Source organism: Electrophorus electricus, chromosome 24 (assembly GCF_013358815.1).
Source record: "Electrophorus electricus isolate fEleEle1 chromosome 24, fEleEle1.pri, whole genome shotgun sequence".
In the NCBI taxonomy this organism is placed as follows: Eukaryota; Metazoa; Chordata; class Actinopteri; order Gymnotiformes; family Gymnotidae; genus Electrophorus; species Electrophorus electricus.
In genome coordinates this window covers 1,695,354-1,715,776 of record NC_049558.1, presented here as the reverse complement: position 1 = coordinate 1,715,776, position 20,423 = coordinate 1,695,354, and the positions used below count along the sequence as shown (strand labels likewise).

The following is a 20,423-nucleotide window of genomic DNA, read 5'->3' as shown; positions in this document are numbered from 1 at the left end:
CATAATCATGATTAACCTTCGAATTAAGCTTTAATTTGAATACTCCTTTAATTGATAAACTAGAGAAGAAACAGGAAACCTTTCATGGGTTTTTGAAAGGTTTCTTGGGTTTTTCCATTCTTTGGGGTAGTATATATATATATATACCTCTATATGATATAGTATAGTATATATAGTTTTCTGCATATGCTATAGTATTCAAATGACTATAGACTTACAAGATGCCTGTTCAGAGAGCCGATGGGTTTGGATATTACAATTAAATGAAATCTGCGTCTAATTTCACAGTAACGCCGTTCATAATTTTTCTCGTAACGCTTTGAGGCTCCGTGGCCTCTGGAACTTTTATTTTAGGGACTTTTTAAAGCCATATTTGTTGAAAGAGCAGTGAACCGGAAGTTAAAACGGGCCTTCAGAGGGCATCGGGAGGTCGCTGAGGAAGCCGGGCCCGTGGAGGACTGTGTGAATGTCCGCCTGTTCGTAGGTGAGGTGCGTGTCCCCTGTGTCCGGCGCCGGGCGTTATCAGCACGGACGACGCGTCAGGAGCGAAGCTGCGGCTTTCTCCGCCTGCGTTAGAGGACATCGCCGCCTGCTCCCAAACGTCAGCGCGCTTCGCGTTATCGAGACTCGTGCAAGTCCGGCAGCTAAGCGTTAGCGCCCGCGCGCCCTAGCGTTCCTGTTCCGACTCGCCCGGTGAGTTCGCGCGGATCACGTTTGTCCCTCACGCGCCCCGCTGTCGGCGCTTACCGCACCCGTGCGGTGGACTCGAGCGTTTCATAGCGAGCTCGCGGTTTATATCGTGAAGAAGAAGAAGGAAGAAGAAGAAGAAGGAGGAGGAGGAGGAGGAGGAGGAGTGGAGTGGTGGTGGACACGTGCGGTCGGTCGAACGGCGGAGGCAAAGCGCGGCCGATGAGTTCCGACCGGGGCGGAGAACCGCTGCGGGAGGAGGCAGAGCCTGCACTGGCCGGGGGACGCACGGGCGACACGGTAAGGGCCTGACCTTTCGGGAGCTGGAGTCCCTTCACCTAATCCTCACACAAGCATCACGATGGACAGGCGCTGGGTGGTGGGAGCTGGGTGTAGCTACGGTGGTGTTGGGTGTAGCTGCCGTGTTGGGTAAGTAAGGCCAAAGTCGTCCTGTGCTGGCCATGTGGATTTACTGCCCTGTTTCACTTCCACACTGTCTGACACCTTCGGCGCGTTTAACCCCGCTAGCCCACATGCTAGCTGGCTAGCCTTGGCTAGCGCAAGCCAGGAAGCTAACCAAAGAAACCTCAGGTAGCCTGAGCGTTAAAGATTTAAAATAGATTTAAACAAAGCGTTAAATGCTGATGATCTCAATCCCGTCTCGGTTAGGTGGATATACGGGAGGCTACGGGCAGGACGAGCGGCGTGAAAGCCACCGAGCTCGTCATATGACACGAACTTTAGCGTTTTCTTTAATCTTTGTCACGTTTTATTTCATATCGCTCACAAAAGCAGACCAAAACCCGCCTTGACGCTGTGGAAATAGTGGCCTTTAAAGCATGAGGTGTATTGGGCTGTGACACGGCGCATTTGTGAGCGAGGGGGCCTGTAGTTAATGTTTTCGGAAAAGGCGTCGTCTTTTTGGGCTTAATGTTTTTTTTGGTGTTTTCTAAAAACAACCGTGAATCACCTTATATTCGTTATAAATGGTCTTAAAATGTAGCGACCTGCCTTGGTGCTAAAGGTCGGTGAAGTCCAACAGCTGTTCTTGAAGCGCGTTGTTATGGAGGAGTGTATTGTATCAGGTGGCTGGCCACAGTGGCGCCCCTACTGACCTGGGACCGGTACTCGGGCGTTTCAGCATCACCAGCTGTAACCTCGCTGGAAACCAACATGAAGCTATTGATTCATATTTTCATGGATCAGCCGAAACTCAGCCCCTCGATTTAGTTTAAAAATTCTTCATGTTGTGCTCTTCCTGGATATGGGCTTGCAGGACATTTTTTAAGATGTTCATTGGAAAATAATGTAAATGCTGGAATGCAGGTTCTGCATTACAGGAAAACACCCAAGCAACAGGGTGTCAGCAAGCTTAATCATCATGGGACTGTCACCTGAAACCTCACTAATCCAACATCAGCACAAAGTCAAATCACTGGACAATTTAAGATTTATTGCTTTTTTTTTCTATACCGTCGGCTGCCAGAGACTTTTCAGCTACATTTTACAGTAAAATTGTAACTGTCACGTCATTCATTTACATTTACATTTATGACATTTAGCTGACACTTTTATCCAAAGTGACTTACAATTATGACTGAGTACAACTTGAGCAATTGAGGGTTAAGGGCCTTGCTCAGGGGCCTGTTCAGTTGACAGGATCCAGGGTTCAGTTTAGGATGGTGCATGGTATACTGAAAATGTAAACAAAATAAATACTAAAACTATAATAACTGAGCACTTTAAAAATTTTGCTACTTGGTCAAAATTTTACCTGATGTTTTGTATAGCATTAATTGGAATAATGAACACTCTACCTTTTACAAATGTGAAATCTAAGTAGGTGTGTTACATTTCAGAGGGTTCTACTCCGCGTGTAAATGTGCAGCAGTAAAGTAACGTATGATGGTGAGCTGTAGCATAGAATACCTGTCAATATTCACAGTATAGACGGAAAGCTGGAAACTGCCTGTGACGTGTGACGCAGCACAAGCTATTTCCTTTTATGTGTACAATGCATACATTATTTTAAGTAGGCATACAGTTTGCTCTCACATTTACATTTCATTCACAGTTTAATTAGTGAAAGCACTTTTCACAATTAATATAATTATTATTTATAACGTCTGAGGTATTGAAACTGACGTACCAAAGGTATTGGCACAAAAGTCAAATAGTATGAACGGTATTGCACAATTCTGTGAACTTGCATAATACACATGGGCTTCATGATTAGGGGAAAAAATCTACTGCATTATTATATTACTGACTATCGTGATTGCAATTTAGTGCTACAACATGCTGAAGTAACCTGGGTTAAGATTGATGTGCTTTATATTGTTGGATCATGTGAATGCTGTGATTCATCAAAACACCCACAGAACTCTTATCTGGAACTGGAAGACTCACAGCACAGCGCAAGAAATCTTCATGAGTTAGACGGTTCATACTGCAGCCTTCTTTCATATCAACCATGCATGGGTCAAAAGTGGAAAATATTAACAAGTGATGTATTCTGCAGCCCGAAGTCTGAATACGTATCCTATAGACAAGATCAAGCAAAGCATGGATTAGACCACTGATTGTTCATTGTGTGTGTGTGTGTGTGTGTGTGTGTGTGTGTGTGTGTGTGTGTGTGTGTGTGTGTGTGTGTGTGTGTGTGTGTGTAGACTGTGGGTATGTAACAGGTGTATTTGTTAACTACCAAGGTAACTAGTTTAATTAAAAGCTGACCTGCGTTTAACCTGCCATAATGTTGAGCTGTTTAAAGTACATCATTGTGATTATAGGCATTCTTAGGAAATATTATTGTTTACGTATAGGCATGCTGTAAATATATATTATATTATTTCATGTTTTAATTACTATGTGGTGCTTCCTTCCCAGGATATCATGGCCTGCAGGCTGCAGGGTTCAGAAACTACACTTGTGTTCTTATATTCTATAGGTGCATTGTCAGGCCGTCCCTCTCGGCAGACTGCTCTAACCTTTTGTGCCAATTCTTCATTGCTTTTGTGCAAAAAGGAGAATTCTTACTCATCCTGTTCATAATATTTAAAATGTTTGTTGCTTGTGGATATTGGAATGCACTGTGTGCCATTTGCTGATGGTGAGTTGAAAGTGATTAGAGAAATGATCTGACCTGCCTCAGCTTACAGCCGAAGGTAAAATCGCTGCCTCTAGGAGGCGTTGTCTGGTTCCCCATCAGTGAGTATATTGCTGATAATTTATCAGGTAGCGCTTCACTGCATTAGCATTTACTACAACACCCTTTTTCCAGACATACTGAGCTACAGCAGTTCAGCATTAGTCTGCGTTTGGGGTGCTAGTAAAGGTAGTGAGAGTCGTTTGGTCATCAGTGACATGGTGTTGGGGGTGGGTACAGATCAGCAAAGCATAACTGCATGCCATCACACCATGTTCACTGTTGTATACAAATAGAAATAGTTCTCTTTGTATTTCAGCTTTTTGCTTTCGCGCTGTAATGTCTTTGGAATGGCTGTGAGCTTTATTGTTTGCTGGTATGACACACAGTCCAAAGAACGTTGATGTAATGAAGCGGCCTTTTATTTATATATATATAAAATTACTGCAGTGTGTATGACATTTTGAATCTTGCTTGTGGATTTATGCCATTTTAAAATGATGCTTTAAATTTTTTTTTACTGTACTATTCTATTCCAGAGCACATGGTGGATTGGATATTGTCATGTTATATCTTTTAAACACAGACTGGTGATTGAGTACCTGCTTAAAAATGTATAGGTGAACCTGCCAGCCCCTAGTGCCCTGTATAGTAGACAACTGTTCTCAGAGAAATTGCCACAAAAAGTACGACTTTTCCCTTAAGTGTCTTTAGCAGTAGGACAGGTTTACTGTCACTGTGATCAGTGGCAGGCTAATCTGGCACACCTCTGCAGGTTACCTAGTGTCACAGTGGCGGGCTAATCTGGCACACCTCTGCAGGTTACCTAGCGTTTAACTGTATCTGATTTTGTTTGATTTTAATCCCTCCCCCGCCCGTTACTGTATCTTGTTGCTGCAACAGGGGTTTGTTCACATCGTCTGACACACTGTGTGCCCCAGCCACACAGACAGTTGCCTGTTTTGTAAATGCTTTGGTAATGGATGCTGGCTTGGATTTCAGGAAGCCTCTATAGACTGTTCTTGCCGATTGGTACCTTGCTTGCACAAGTACCTTGCTTGCACAACGCTCGCTTCATGTTGTTGTAATTTGTTGCTGTTATGTAAGATAAAGATGTGCAAACTTTTATATATATTTTTTTCCCCCTTTCATTTAGTTACTTTGCTGCTCACCTTAACAACTACAGTATTAGGGGATTTAGTTTGATCATTAAAAAATGTACTTGGGCTGGACCATGGTGGGTGGGTGTGTCTGTGTGTGATGGGGAGTTTATGAGGATATTGCTATTCAAGTATATGCAGGATAGTTATCTTTTTAGAAAAGTCCATTTGGGTCTAGAACTGTAACTATGTGCTGCTGTATACATACATTGTGGCAATTCCCCAGGTATCTATTTTACATAGTAGCCCTGGACTACATATCAGACACTGTATCTGAGATGTATAGTAGAATTGAAACTGGTGATAACTGGTGATAACACTAATGTTGCACTGCAAACCCAAGAGATACAGTGCCTGAAGCTGCTCCCTTCTGGCTATATATACTCCACACGCTACTGCCGATTTCCAACCCCTAACACTTCCCTGTCTTCTGTTGGTTCTCCATGACTCCTGCACCCAACTCTGTTGGAGGGCAGAACAGTAGACTGAGTATCCCATGTAGATGAAGGTAAAGCCCTCATAATGTCTCACACTTCTGTCTATACCTACCGAGGCTGACAAAGAAGCCAAAAGATTCTTTTTTTTTAAATTGACTCAGTGCAGAGTATTTGCATGTGTAGCCCACTTGATTTACTTTAATGCCTGGTTCACATTTAGAACTGGTGCTTTAGCAAAAGGCTAGCTTCCCTAAATATGATTCTTATCTAGATGCTGTCAAACACTCAGTGGTATGAAACTTTATGAAAAGTCAGATCTGCTGAGTCATCCAGACTAGGGAAAAGTTCCAGTGAGAAGGAGAGCCTGTATTACAAGGTACCTTCCATGTCCTGAACTGAGAAGCTTAGCTGTAGCTTTTGTGATGACAGTTGCGGAGTTGGCCTTTACTACAGGGCATAACTGACTTGGGTTTGCTAATGGCTTTTTTTTTTTTTTTTTTTTTTTTTTTTTTTTTTTTTTTTTTTACAACTTCCAAGTGTGAATGGTCAGAGTTCAGTGCTAGCAGGACATGTGCACAGACATTACTAAACAATGAAATAAACGTACACAGCAACACAATTTACATTAAATACATGCGAAACAAGGTTGAGGAATAATCAAAACTGCAAAATTCATTCAGACTTGTCATGTAAGGTGCAACTGTAAATATGGCGGTTGGGTAGTACTGGCTGCAAAGCACTGTAGCAGTGATGACACTTCAGTGTTTTTCTGCTGAACTGAAGTGTTTTCAGGGGAGGGTGATTCAGCAGAAAGATGGTGTTTGTAAGGAATGTGTTAGTTTTGGTTTTGAGTTCATTAAAACATTTTCTGGAGAGGAGCTTCTGAAATACATGACGTTCTGGTGGCTCAGACCTGAGATTAAATAGGTATTACCGGGTAAAACGCTGTTCAGTAGATCTGTTCTACCATCATGTCTTTTAGCAGGTTAATTAAATGGCTGTAACAGTATCTGGTAAATAATTGGATATTTTTGTTTACCCTGGAAACCATTCAGATCTGATTAGCGCTGAACAACCTATAGTGGCAGACTTCGGTTGGGTCTTTAGTAAAACGGGTCCAATTAAATTTTTTTAATGTAGAATTGCAGTAGTTATTTTAAACAAAAAAGAATAACACTCTTATCCAGCACATCACCCACTGCCTACAATGTACTGTTTGATGGCGGCTTTGAAGAAGTAATATTCACTACCTTTCGATATCATTTTCAAATGTAACTTGGGTCTTTGTAGGTAAAGAACATAATGGTAAAAGTTGTGTTAATCTTTTTAGGACTAAGATGTCGGTGATGAAATACGCCGTGCTTATTCCTACAAATTGCTAAAAAATGGTCTGTGGTGGTAATAAAACGGTTCAGTCCGTTATAGGTCTAAAAGATGGTTATACTTTTAACAAATTTAGACAGCTGCTGCTGGATGGATAGATGGATATTTAGATGCACCGTCCACCGCCGGATGCGCCTCTGCTCGGCCGTTAGCACGAGGAAGACGCGCGTCCCCACGTGCGTCCCCGCGTGCGTCCCCGCGCCGCTGCAGCCTTTGTGTTGGGGCTGCACGCGCAGTTTGGCTGGCGTGGCGAACTCGGAAACCGCGGCTGCGCAGTGCTAGCGACGACGGTCGAGTCCCTGCTGCGTAGTGTGGGGGGAAAAATGCTTTTGTTTTTCGAGGTAAGAGTTGATCTGGCGCCCGAGACGAGCGGGTTTTTAATTTTGAGCCTGGACCACGTGAGCGGCATTTGAAAGGCGGCGCGCAGGCCGCGCGAGCGTTAGCACGCTAGCTCGGTGGCTAACTGTTTGAGCCCTCGCGGTTTGTGAACGGGGAACGTGCTTTGATTGTCCTGACGCATATTCACACGTGCGTCTGCAGAACTGCATTTCCGTCCGTCTCGTCTTCGCTCATTCACTTCTTGTGAATGCCACTAGCCAGCTAACCTAACCCCAGAGTCTAGCTACATGCCTCGTGTATTCGTTCATGCATTAAACAATCACTTTGTTCACACTTATTATTGTAACAATCATGGTATTGAGCCTTACCTAAAACCAACAGTAGCATAAATAAGTTCTCTTTTGGTCATACGTTTTCCCAGGTGGCGTCGAAAGGCGCTGGTCTGAACCCTAACGCCAAAGTCTGGCAGGAGGTCTCGGCGGTGCCCAGCCAGGCTCCTGCACCAGACACGGAGGCATCACCTTGGTGTCAGGCCAACATGCCGGATGGTAAAACTGCTCTTGCATTGCCTTTACCTGAAACACCGTGATACTCACTAAGAGGGGAAAAATACTGCTTTTATGTTGGTAGACCAAGCACTGTATTACATGTGATGTCGTCTGTTGTGGGATCACACACTCACTCTCTCAATCTGTGTGTGTGTGTGTGTGTGTGTGTGTGTGTGTGTGTGTGTGTGTGTGTGTGTGTGTGTGTGTGTGTGTGTTCAGACTCCGCTAAAGCATTCTCACCAGGGTTCCCAGCTCTCTTGGATGAATGCCCCTGCTCCTCTGCTGAAGGTGTAGTGAATGGCATGGATCCCCCTGTTTGTGATTCCACTACAGACACTAAGAGTGAGTAGTGTTTAATGCAGACTTGCATTGTGTCTGTGCTGTCAGTGGCTGTGGCACATGTTACAAGGCAATCTCTGTGCTCTTTATGCCCGTGTATCTTGTGCACAGTGGAGTCTAAACTGTGTGAGGAGCAGCCTCTCTCTGCAGAAAACCTGCGTGAGTCTCTCAAAAAAGAGCTGGAGTTCTGCTTCTCCAGGTGGGTGCATTTTCCAAGCAGTCTTTGTGCATTCTGCTTCTTTGTCCTTTTTTTTCCCACCTGCTTCTTCTGTGGCCAACAGGGAGAACTTATCAAAGGACCTTTACCTAATATCTCAAATGGACAGTGACCAGTTTGTCCCGATTTGGACTATTGCCAGCATGGAAGGCATTAAAGACCTCACCACTGATATCGACCTTATCTTGGATGTGCTGAGATGTAAGTGTGTATGCGCTCTGGTTAATGTGTAATGGGCTCCACATGCACGTGTGTTCTGCATGTTGCGTATTTGGATGCTGCCATCTACGCGTCACCTCCTCGCTTTCCCTGACCGGGTTGTGTTTACCTAGCTTCACCCATGGTCCAAGTGGATGAAAAGGGGGAGAAGGTGCGACCAAATCACAAACGCTGCATCATCATTCTCCGCGAGGTTCCAGAAACGACCCCCGTAGAGGTACTTCAAAGTTCACTTAAGTGAATAACGAAAGCTTTTGTGACTAAGCTTTAGCAGCCCCTAATTCATGTGCACAACCTGGCTGGTTTGTCACTAGGAAGTGGAGGCCTTGTTCAAGAATGACAACTGTCCAAAGCTCATAAGTGTGGAGTTTGCACACAACAACAACTGGTATATTACATTCCAATCAGACACCGATGCTCAACAGGTAATGGCGTTCACTACCATGCCCTTGATATCTTTTGGGAGAGCACTTTGTTTCTTATAGAAACTACTGTTGATACAATATTTTTGATTGTCTTTAACCTTACATTTTGTTTTTCTTCAGGCATATAAATATTTAAGGGAAGAAGTCAAAACATTTCAGGGAAAACCAATCATGGTGAGTTTATGTAAAAATTGGTTTCTCTGATGCAGCTCTTTTAATATCCTCCCTCAGTAAATGAAACCATGTAACAAAACCCTTGTTCTCACACTCCAGGCCAGAATAAAAGCCATCAACACCTTCTTTGCAAAAAACGGCTACCGCACCCTGGACTGCAATATGTACTCACAGCACACGCACACGCAGTCTCAGTACAGCTCTCCGGTCTTCATGCAGCCTGTCTATGGCCCCCAGCAGCAGTACCTCTACGGCCTCGTCCCCCAGACCTGGACTCCGTCCCCCACCCCTTACTTTGAGACTCCTCTGGTAAGGCCTTTCACACACGCATTGGTCCTGGAGAGGCAATGCTGTGAAGCCACTCTGTTTGAATATGTTGGAGGTGCATTAATTTGAACGTTCGTGTGGTTTGGATTCACCTTAGTGTTTATTAAAAGATGATGACACGCTGTCCTCTGTGTCACAGGCACCTTTCCCCAACAGTGGTTTTGTCAATGGATTTAGCTCACCTGGACACTACAAAACGGGTTCAAATTCTCTCAACATGGGACGTCCCTTCGGCAGAAACCGGTTTGTCCCTCTTTTAGTCTTTAATGTGTGTGTCTGTTTTTATTGCACTCGGGTCAGTGTTGAGTACAGCGTGAGCCGTAACCCTTTTTTTTGCTGCATCATGTAAAAGGCCATATCGTGTCTGTGTGTGCGCGCATCTTGGTATTTTAACTGCTTTATTCTTTCAAAATGATTTTAGTCAAGTTTGTGTGGGTTTTTTTAAAATTAATTCATGACCCTTTGAACTATAAAATGTCAGTCATTCAGGTAGGTCACTTGAATGTGGTGTTTGAGTATTTTTTTTTTACCTTGTTTTTCTTATTGTCCCTACAGTGTCCCACTGTACTCAAGAAAGAATGTAATAAATGCATTCAGGTACAGCTGGTAAAATTTGAAATGCCATTATATCAGCTCAGTCATTCCTCATCCCTTTTGTGCTTCCAGTGTTGGTGCGCTTGTTGCCTTATTGCTCCTCACCCAATCCCAATCATTTACTGAAGTGTGTGTGTGTGTGTGTGTGTGTGTGTGTGTGTGGATTTAAGTGGGCTCACCCTGTTACTTTGGTCACGCAGTAAAGCTTGTATTGGTGTGGGGAGAAGCTTCAGACTGAATACCCTACCGGTCTAAATTTCAATGATGATTCCCAAATAACAATGATCATTTCATAATGTATGTGATGCTTCCTTTTTCTGCTGGTGTGACCATAAGTGTTTTACTTCCTGAATGTGTCTGCTTGGTCCAAATAACACATTTTCAATCATCAAAATTAACACTTAGTTTTTGACCATTTGTCTTTACTGTGGCTTGGAAGAAAGCTAGCTTTGAAGGTAGCAGGGTAACAGAAGGTTCTTTTGAGACAAATGGTCTCCCTGGCTAGTGCTTTAACGTTTGACATATTCAACAAAGAAATGCATCTCCTCCCCTTCAGCAAATTTCAGTGTGGCTAAAGCAGTACATGAATTTTTACATTTAAACCACATACGTCAAGTGATGCATTGTACTTGCTGTGAGGAGAATGGTCATAGTTACTCACTGCCAGGGAAGAGCAGAGTGACTGACTGCAGTTTTGTACTTGTTTGCAAATACGTCTGTATCGTGTCAATAACTGCATGCTGGATCATGGTCCCTTGTCTGCATGATTGTCAGTTTAAATGGCATCTTGGCAGGTCTCAGAACACGAATGCCTCACGTGAGCTTTCATTTGAGCAGGAACCACGTCAAGCCCCAGGCAAGAACTACTGATGGGCTGCTGTCCGCTGCCTCCACCGCCTCGGGGCCTGAAGGGCTGCGGGGAGCCCAGCACCCGGCCACTGCCGGCCTTACGCCTGGATCCTCGGAGCTGGGTTCCTCCTTCCCACACCTGGCCTCCACCGAGGGAGTGGAGGACAGCACCATGGCAGGGAGGGGAAGGTACATTTTGAAGTTCTGGTGCACAGTTGCTGCCAAATTTAAGTCACTGATTTGCTATATATTTATCTCTGCATATCATGACATGTTAATTGCATTGGGCCAACTGTGTGTGTGTGTGTGTGTGTGTGTGTGTGTGTGACTTTTATAATGACCAACTTCTATTATAATTCTATAGCTCCTATCAATATTCAATTTTTTTTTTCCTCAAAATTGTAAATACAGGGCTTTTTTTTACATTTTATTTTATACATAATATATAAACTAACTTGAGTACTAGGAAATTGAAAAGAATTAATGTTAGGGTTTTTTTTTTTTGTTTCCCCAACCCCAGCTTTGTTTTTTCCTCTCAATAATTTGAAATCAGATATGTGGTTTCAGTTCACAGGATGATATGGCAAGCCCAGACTTTATTTTATCGGAAATTATACCTCGCCTCGTGGAGGGCCCTTTCACTCTCTCTTCCATACATCTTTCCCTCCCTCACACCAAACCCAACATGAAATGACCTTGGTTGATCAGAGAGTGGGCTGACTCACTACCCAGCACACCTCTCCTGTGTTGCGTGCCTGTGCTGTTATACTGATGGTCTAAATCTTGGACAGGAGAACAACGTACAGAGGGACTCGGAGGAGGAGAGAGGACGAACGTACCATGGTACAGTGATGTCCCTTTGACACCCCCACCCGCATGTTCAGTTTAATGCTTGGCTCTTTGTTTACCACACCCGTTTTGTGCTGCTCGCCCCCACAAGAGAACCAACCCGTTTGCTGAAGTGAAGGTTCCGCCACCTAAATTCGACTTGGCTGCTTCAAATTTTCCTCCGCTGCCTGGCTGCTCCGCCAGCCTGCAAGGCGAGCCTGTGCTGGAGAATCGCATGTCCGACGTGGTGCGGGGTCTGAACAGAGACAAGGTCAGTTTAGGAATCGTAGTGGCCCATTTAGGCATCGTTCTGTGTTCCTGCTATTGCTAAAAGGTCTAGTTTTTAGATTGTAAACTTGCCCTTCCTTCAGCAGCCGGACACAAACAAGGAGGCGGCTGTGAGCCTGGCAGGCCAGTCCTCGGAGGAGTCCGTTCCCAGACTGAGCCAGCCCGCCAGCAAAGCCACCGTTCTCCCTGTAGAAACTGCTCCTTGCAGGTAGGCTCCTCTAGGGCGACTGTTGCGCCGCTGTTTTTGTTTTAAGGACAAAAGAGACGCGAGCGAGCGGCTGCGGTTGCGCTCGTCGGTGCTGCGGTTGATTCTGCCTCACTTGGCTCCATCTGTTTCCTCCGTGTTGTAGCGCTGACCCTCAGGAGAAGAAACTGGAGAAAGCTGAGCCCTTGGTCCATAAAGAGATGTCTGTGAACCCGACCTCTGCGGTGGCCGTCACTCCCGCCCCCGCTCAGCCTGTACCTGCCCCCAAGACTCAGCCAAGCTCGGCCAGCGCTGCAGCCCCTCAGGGCGACCCAGCCCACCCAAGCACCACTGTGCTGGTAAGGCCCAGCTCCAAGCTTCCTACTACCGGGCACTTCTGCTCTCGTTTCAAGCCTCTCGGAAGCCTCGCATCCTGTCCCCTGATGCACTTTTCCCTCCGTTATTTTCGCCTTGTTCTTTTAGGAGCCTCGCAAGCTCAGCTACGCGGAGGTGTGTCAGCGACCCCCCAAGGATCCGCCTCCTCTGCCAACCGGCTCCACCTCTGCCACCGCACCTGCCCAACCACTGAGGGAGCTGCGTGTCAACAAGGTGGAGGAGCAGCCCGGCAGCGCCACCGACAGGCAGGAGCGCCCTCAGGAGCGAGGCGGGGACTGTAAAGCCAGGGACGGAAGGCCGGCCCGCGACCCCCAGGGCTTCCATCGCAGCAGCGGCCCCCCCAGGGCCAGTACGGGGGGGTTCAAACTCCGGGAACAGCAGAGACGCCCCCCTTTTGCCCACCGTGGTTCTCCCCAAGGAAGTTCCAGACACACTGGCAAAGAGCAGAACATCCCCCCTATATCGCCAAAGTAAAGACTAAATAAAATTCTTATAAATGTATAAATATAAACACACACACAATATATAATAAATATAAATAAAAAGATATAAAAGCATAAATCTAAGATAGTAGCCTCTCTCCTGTCAGGAGCACATCCAGAGGAAAGTCTCATGAAATGACAATGCACAGACTGGGACCTCTCAGCATACGGGCATCAAAAATCAGAAGCTAGTATAAGCTTGTGGAAGGAAGTCCTCGAATGGGGGGGGGGGATGCTTCTAACTTGACAATGTCCCCTCCGAATGTAAATCAATGTGATGTTTTGGGGTTTGTTTTTTTTTTGTTGTTGTTGTTTTTTTTTTGTTGTTTTTTTTTTCCCCTCCCCTCTGACCCCTCTCGCCCCCTTGTGTTTTGAGAGAAGGGCCTTTTTACTCTGGGGGGTGGAGCCTAGGGCGGTGGAACAGCCCAGTGATCAGTTCTCCTGAGCTGAAATAGAACTGGTCTGCAACAAACATATGCACTAACAAAATAAGGAACATGCCATGCACCTATACAAAAATCACTGACATGCAACGATACATTTGACTTTTTTTCCCCTTGTTTTTGTTTGTGTGGGGGTAGGGGCTTCATTTGCATTGGCAGAGCACTGGGGATGTGATGTATGGAGTGAAAAATGTACACAAACTTTGATCTGAGAGGATGGGGTTTTTTTTGGGGTTTTTTTTGGGGTTTTTTTTTTTTGGTTTTTTGGTTTTTGGTTTTTTGTTTTTTTTTTTGGTTTTTTGCAATAGTGTTGATTTTAATCAGTCTTGGGATCTAGATCCCATGTAGAACAAGCGGTGTATGCGCTTGAGTGGACTAGCAAACAGCCAGGGACAACGGTGAGGCTTGCTGTTGGTCTGGAACTTTGCATTAAGTTGTGTGACGGCTGTTGATTCAATTATATGCTCCCAGAATCAGAGAGCTCGTATTTAGGAATATGTAACATGCAGTATAAATATCAATCGGATTGTGCAGCCTATTAATGATTCCTGTACATTTGTGAGGTCAGAGCCTGCCAATTATGTTGCTGGGATGTTGGATCACTGGTGTGTTGAAGGGGATTATTTTTTTTTTATTTTTTGGTTGGTTTGTTCAATTTTTATTTTAATTGAATACCCAACAGCCTGTGAAAGCTCATATCACCGTCAGGTACATAGGCACTCGAGTCCTGTTTTGTGACATTTTCATTTGTTCTGTTTTTGTGCATCATCTTCCTGAAATTGCTTCTGAGCAAGCACATATTCCTGGTGGTCGGTCAGGTACATGATCGTGTTTACACCCTCGTGTAGGTTTGGGCTGATGAAAGACGTGCTAATCCAGTCGCTGCTTTTGCTTTGTGTGACCTTTTTTTTGTCTATTCTTAATCAGGATGCTGAATATTGGTAATGAATCACAAGTAACTGTTGTGCTTAGTAAACTCAGCGTATTGGTGTGGGTGCAGACAGCCTGAGGGCTATTTTACTGATGAGACTTGCTTGGTGCCCCTGTCAGCTGTAACTACTGGCAAACATTGTCGAGTAGGCCCTATATGATTTTTCAGTTGGTTCTGAATTGTGATGCAGCATAAAACATCCCTGTACTCAACAAATGTTTAAAATCATACCTTCTGCCCACCAGAGATGGTGCAAAGCACAGTGGATACAGGACAAGCTGGGAACCTGACTGTACAAGTGCTTTGTAACTGCACTACAGCCTGTTTGCTTCTAGCAGTCCCTCTTGATTGTCCAGAATTCACACTGGTAGAATTAACTAGCACTGAACATTGCGAATTGTTCCATGAGAAGTGTGGACATTAGGTTATGCTTCAGACGAAATATCTGTGGGTGATGTGTTGAGACATTATTGAAAGATCTTGAAATGTTCCATCCTTGGTTGGATTACTTTGCTGAAAGAATGTGTTGGAATTTTGTTTATTTGCCTGTCATTTGCAGCAGACTGCTGTCTGTTGCACATTGGTAGTCTCGTTCCTACACAAGTGTCATTTCAGATTTTTCAATTTCAATGCACCTGATTTTTTTTTTTTTTTTGGGCAGAAGTCAGTCTATATGCTTAATATTGGCTTACTGTGTCCTCCTTGATGGATATTTTAGAGTTAATCTGAGCACCGGGGAGGGGGTGGAGAGAAATGTCCGTTTGCTTGACTTCAGCTCTGTAGAGCGAAGTCTGACATGATAGAATTTTAATGGCTGGAGTGTGCATGATGCATGGTGGAGAGGGAAGGTCAGGAGCAGGCCTGTGGTCCCTCCCCTCCCCTCCCCTCGCCTAGTTGACAGCATGGCTTTTGCGTGTGGCACTGCACCACCTCGCTGAGAGCTGCGTGTGCACATGTCCTCAGCATGGCCCAAGTGCTGTGCTGTGTGTTCGCTTTGTGGGCAAGCGAGGACCGTGTCACCAAAGCGAAGAATGTTTCGTGATGAACTGGTGCTGTTATGATGAAGCGTAATCAGAGGAAGAGGCAGTATTGCAGTTTAATTCATTGTAAGTATTGCTTTTATGAAAATGATTTGATTTTTTTTTAATTATTCGTTTTAATTATTGTTTTAAATCATCTTATTGCCCTGCACCCTAATCCATGTTGACTTGGGTTCCTGACCATGTACAAAATTACATTGGGAGAGAATCATAGATTTAACATTTGTATATTTTTGAAATTTCAGCAGAGAAGATACTTGATGCACTTACTAAACGCTTAGTAATGCAGTCAATAAATAAATCACTGGGGCTTTTGTTTCTCTTGTTTTCAATAATGAATTTGAGCAGCTAGTGGTTTAGTGTAATGGAAAAAATGCACTAACTTTAAAAAAAAATCCTACTGTTATGTAATGTGAAATCATTAGAAGCATAAAATGATATTGATGTTGACAGGCTTGCGAAAATACAGGAATAGCATTCTTAATGTTTAGGGTATTACTGCTAAATGATTTTTTGGATGGAGTGACAAAGGGAAGAATTATAACAATGGATTTGAAAGTGTTGGAGACACTAAATTCTAGCTGTCTGCATATTATGTCAAAAAGGAAATAAATTATTTTGTTTTGGCCTCAGAGTTTTGACTCCTTTATTGCAATAGTATTTTTGAATGGATTACCATGCGGCTCGTCATCTGTTGCGACCTATGCACTATAGAGCGGAGGCGCTGGTCACCACGCCCTTTACAGCAGTTTTGCATCTTGGCATTTAAGGACCCAGTGACCACATGGTTTTTGTTGCGTGCTCCACTTCGCATGTAAACAATGATCTAAACGAAAAAGACAGTGTAAGATGTTTGGCTTTCGACCTTTTTTAGCGTTTCGAATACCGCAATCGATGGTGCTAATGAAAAAGTTCTTTGAGTTGAATTCGCCTGGTTGCTCCCAGTGACGTGTACGCCGCCGTGTTTTGCAGAGTAGGCGGAGGGTGTTCGGGCGGACTGACGGGCAAACTTGCAATTTAAGATCCCGGATTATCGCAGGTATCATTTTCCGGACATTTCGCGCACAGATAGCTAGAAAGGGGCAGTTTGTGTTTGCATTCGCTGCGACCAGAGCCGACCTAACTAGACGTGCCTCTCTAACGCTTGTCCAGGGAAAACCACTCGGTGAGCAGAGCTGATGTTTGCACCCGGCTAGTCGTCCGACTGGTCTGCGTACGCGTGACTAAGCGTTGGGCTAGTTAGCCACAGAAAGCTAACCTAGCTAGCTAGCTAAAGAAGGTAGCTCGATGGCCAATTACAAATCCGGCAACATAACTTAACTGTGTGTGCGGCAGTGCGGCGAGGTTGACCAGATACTTGCTGTGGATTTTGTCTACGCTATGTACACCTTTATTGGGACTTTTATACGATGTTTATTCCGTATCTGAAGTAGCTCGGCTATAGATTGCTAACCTAGTTACCTCAGCAGGGCGACCTTTTGATGATTTTTTTTTTCTGTCGTGACAAGTGTTACTTGAGGTAGCAGCTTAGGTAGTACCTAACCGGCTAGTTTAGCTAGTACATCCGCTGTGCTAGCAATTAAGTTAGTGTGGAGAATGCAAAATCAACTGCTGAATTAAGCGTACATTTCCGACAGCTTCAGACAGTTGGGTCCGCTATGATGAGCCAGCTAGTTTAGTTTAGTCTGGCTGGGTTTGAGGAGGCATTGCTGCTAAGATAACTAGCTAGGTTAGTTACCCAGGAATGCTGGGTCGTTTTAGCTAGTGTTAGCGTAGCTATCTCTGACCGCAGCGGTGTTTTTCATGTTTTTGGACTTTGCTAAATCTGTTTTACATGTACAGCCGCTTGCCATTTTAGCGAATTTTCGTTTGTGTAGTTAGCTAATAGCCAGCTAATCTATGTTAGGATTCTTGCGTTGGTTATAATTATGTCGCTGATAACTGTAAACAAACACGCCCACTGATGTAGCGCTATCTAACATGTATAGACAGAGCTAAATATAAAAGCTAACTAAGGTTGGGGAATATCAATGAAGATGTAGCTGTCAATTCAGATTACGTAACAGTAAGACTGTGATTTGTGCCTAAATAACGGTCTTCTAATGAAGGTATTTTATAGGCAAAGAATTATTTAATGACGATACTGTAGTTAGCTAGCACCGTTTCTCTTGACAGTGTTATTCACTTATGCGTTTTAGTCTCTCACTGACGTGTGGCGTCACCCGGCGAGGGTGCGATGTGATTCTGTTCCACATGAGCTCGACTATGTGGTACATCATGCAGAGTATTCAGAGTAAATACTCACTTTCGGAAAGGCTTATTCGAACGATCGCGGCCATCCGCTCATTTCCACACGACAATGTGGAGGATCTTATACGCAGGGTAAGGTTTATAATGGAATCTGATCTTGCATACTTTACCTTTGACTCTGTGTCGGCATGCTGAAGTGGTTGATCATAATTCGCTTCTCAGGGAGCAGACGTGAACAGGATGCACGGCACCCTGAAGCCTCTGCACTGTGCCTGCATGGTGGCTGATGCGGACTGTGTAGAGCTTTTATTGGAGAAAGGTGCAGAGGTATGACAGCACAGATAGCTCCAGCACAACACAAATATAAACTGCAACATTGAATAAGGCTGGAGTTGGTGATCCTTCAGTGAAAATGAAACGAGTCCCAAAAGGTTTTTAAGTATGCTCATAGTACATCTGGGAAGTCCAGATGTTATTCACAGTTGCTGTTATCTATGTCTTGCATTTAATTTTTAAAAAGTTAACAAAATCCAAGTTTCACAGGAATTTACTCGCATTGCCTTAAGAGCAGTACACAGTCATGCTGTATTTGGCATGCAGGTAAATTCCTTGGACGGCTACAACCGCACGGCACTGCACTACGCGGCGGAGAAGGACGAGGCCTGTGTGGAACTGCTGCTGGAGTATGGAGCCCAGCCCAACGCTCTGGACGGCAACAAAGACACGCCCCTGCACTGGGCCGCCTTCAAGGACAACCCGGAGTGTGTGCGTGCCCTGCTGGAGAGTGGCGCCTGCCCCAACGCTCGCGACTACAACAATGACACCCCACTCAGCTGGGCCGCTATGAAGGGTAACCTGGAGAGTGTACGCGTGCTGCTGGACTACGGTGCCCAGGTCCACGTCACTAACCTCAAAGGCCAGACGCCCATATCACGGCTAGTGGCCCTGCTAGCCCGGGGGCTGGGCACCGAGCAGGAAGAGGAGTGCCTGGATCTCCTGTGCAGGGCTGCGGGCAAGTTTGACATCCGCAGGGCTGATGGTTCCCTGCCACGCGAGCTCAGCAAAGATCCTCAGCTGCTGGCCCGCCTCACCAGCATGGTGTCTCAGCCACCGGTGCTGCGAGCTTTGGCCCGCTGCGCTGTGCGCGACAGCCTTGGGGTGCAGTACCTCCCGAGCGCAGTGAAACAGCTCCCGCTCCCAGAGTCTGTCAAAGAGTATGTGCTCCTCCGAGACTGAAGGCTCGGTAGATATCAGAGAAAGAACACACTACCAAGTTTTGAAAGACACAAAGGGAGTGGAGAGTGTGTGTATTTATCTAGTCATAAAATCATTCAGAGAGTGTGGCCAAACTAACTAAATTCTCTCATGGCAAAGAACAGAAAAAGAAATAGTGTATATACACTCAGAGTTTGGAATAATTCTTAATATATTATAAAGTTGACCTTAACAGTTTTCTTGGCGCTGTCTATAAAGTTATTTTCCCCCACCCATTACAGAAGTCTAGTTATTGGAGACTATTGTCTTTGTTTCTTTGGCCATTGACTGTACTTTCACATGTTAGTACCACTTGAGTCACACCTGTCAAAAAGTGTGGTGTGTTCAGAAATTTGTGCAGTGTCCATGTAAATGGGTTATACCTAAGAGCTTGCATGCCCCCAAAAAAGCCAGAAATAAAGACTTCAGGGAAGAATGGCCTAAAAGACAAATGCAGAGGACAATTGCAGATTTTTAAATCAAAATTCTAATTGAATAATTGTTTTTATGTTAAACTTTAAACCTTTGAGATTGTAATGCGAGTCTTTTATTTGGTGCTGAGCATAAAGGATTGTGTGATACTTCTTGGATTTGAGAACTCAAACTACTTTGACATTTTCAGTCAGATTATTTTTCACATTAATTAAAGAGATTGTGGGTCCTTCAGTTTTTGTTCTGATGATGTAATGATTAATCAGTTGTTGAACAGTGCATGATCATTCCACTTTTTGACTGTCTTTGAACAGGATGTCCCAAGCTGAGGATTTTATTGAGCTTGTACCCAGCTTCATGTTGAATCTTTAAGAAAACAAAGTGAATTTTTTTTTTCCACTGTGCTTTATGCTTATACAGGGATAAAATGATTTGGAAATTAGTAAATGTAATGCTTATATCTGAGGAGAAAGCATCATGTGCTGCCTACCAATAAGTGCAATTTTTCCTAAAATACAAGAAGTAAAAACCTTCCTGCATCATATGTGGAATGTTACCTCTCACTAAAGGTTTACATGTGGCATAAACGCTGTTTGCATATGGCTCCAGTTCAGCTCTGGGCCAATAGGTGGCGCTAGTCCAAAATATTCCACAACGTGAAAGTGTGGCCTGTCAGCACATCAAGGATTTTTATCTGTATTGAGTCAACCATAAAAGATTAACTGCCCTATTTATGTCGTGACCTAGGAGACCATCCTTCATGAAGAGGGCTGCTATTTCAACACTCAATGTTAAATTAAACATTCATGCTTGGTCTTTCACTTAATTCTTTATTTTAAAGGCATTAATTACATCCCAAATGAGTAAAGGCAAGAAGTAGAGAAAATATTGGTTTGAAAAGTTCAGTGATTTTACACTTTTCAGAGTAGCAAGTTGTTTATTTACTAATAACGTAAGTAGGTAGAGGGACTGAGCTCACTTGTAATGAAGGGATCATGATCACAGGTGAAAGAAGGCGCTGGGCAGCATCCTTTTGCATTTAATTGACCTCT

The 20,423-nt window shown here is 44.3% G+C and overlaps 2 protein-coding genes across 8 annotated transcripts; both read left to right on the top strand.

Annotated features, from left to right (window-relative positions):
* Positions 1-430: 430 nt before the first annotated feature.
* LOC113584453 (La ribonucleoprotein 4) lies at positions 431-16,069 on the top strand. Of its 4 annotated transcripts, none has more exons than XM_035522566.1 (17): positions 431-987; positions 7,573-7,699; positions 7,919-8,041; positions 8,150-8,237; positions 8,320-8,456; positions 8,588-8,691; positions 8,789-8,899; positions 9,020-9,073; positions 9,173-9,382; positions 9,540-9,643; positions 9,956-9,997; positions 10,832-11,032; positions 11,635-11,686; positions 11,784-11,942; positions 12,046-12,167; positions 12,310-12,502; positions 12,627-16,069. In XM_035522566.1, exons 1-17 carry the CDS (start codon positions 910-912, stop codon positions 13,011-13,013), a joined length of 2,292 nt encoding a protein of 763 aa, XP_035378459.1. In that variant the 5' UTR covers positions 431-909; the 3' UTR covers positions 13,014-16,069. The 4 variants fall into 4 exon arrangements, with proteins under 4 accessions (XP_035378459.1, XP_026877172.2, XP_035378460.1 ...); XM_027021371.2 differs by having other exon boundaries at positions 12,043-12,167; XM_035522568.1 differs by lacking the exon at positions 431-987 and adding an exon at positions 7,076-7,153 and having other exon boundaries at positions 12,043-12,167.
* A 122-nt stretch (positions 16,070-16,191) lies between these two features.
* asb8 (ankyrin repeat and SOCS box containing 8) lies at positions 16,192-20,192 on the top strand. 4 transcript variants are annotated; one of them, XM_027021366.2, is made up of 4 exons: positions 16,192-16,279; positions 17,634-17,817; positions 17,908-18,012; positions 18,286-20,192. In XM_027021366.2, exons 2-4 carry the CDS (start codon positions 17,689-17,691, stop codon positions 18,919-18,921), a joined length of 870 nt encoding a protein of 289 aa, XP_026877167.1. In that variant the 5' UTR covers positions 16,192-16,279; positions 17,634-17,688; the 3' UTR covers positions 18,922-20,192. The 4 variants fall into 4 exon arrangements, with proteins under 4 accessions (XP_026877167.1, XP_026877165.1, XP_026877166.1 ...); XM_027021364.2 differs by lacking the exon at positions 16,192-16,279 and adding an exon at positions 16,286-16,474; XM_027021365.2 differs by lacking the exon at positions 16,192-16,279 and adding an exon at positions 16,481-16,600.
* Positions 20,193-20,423: the final 231 nt, after the last annotated feature.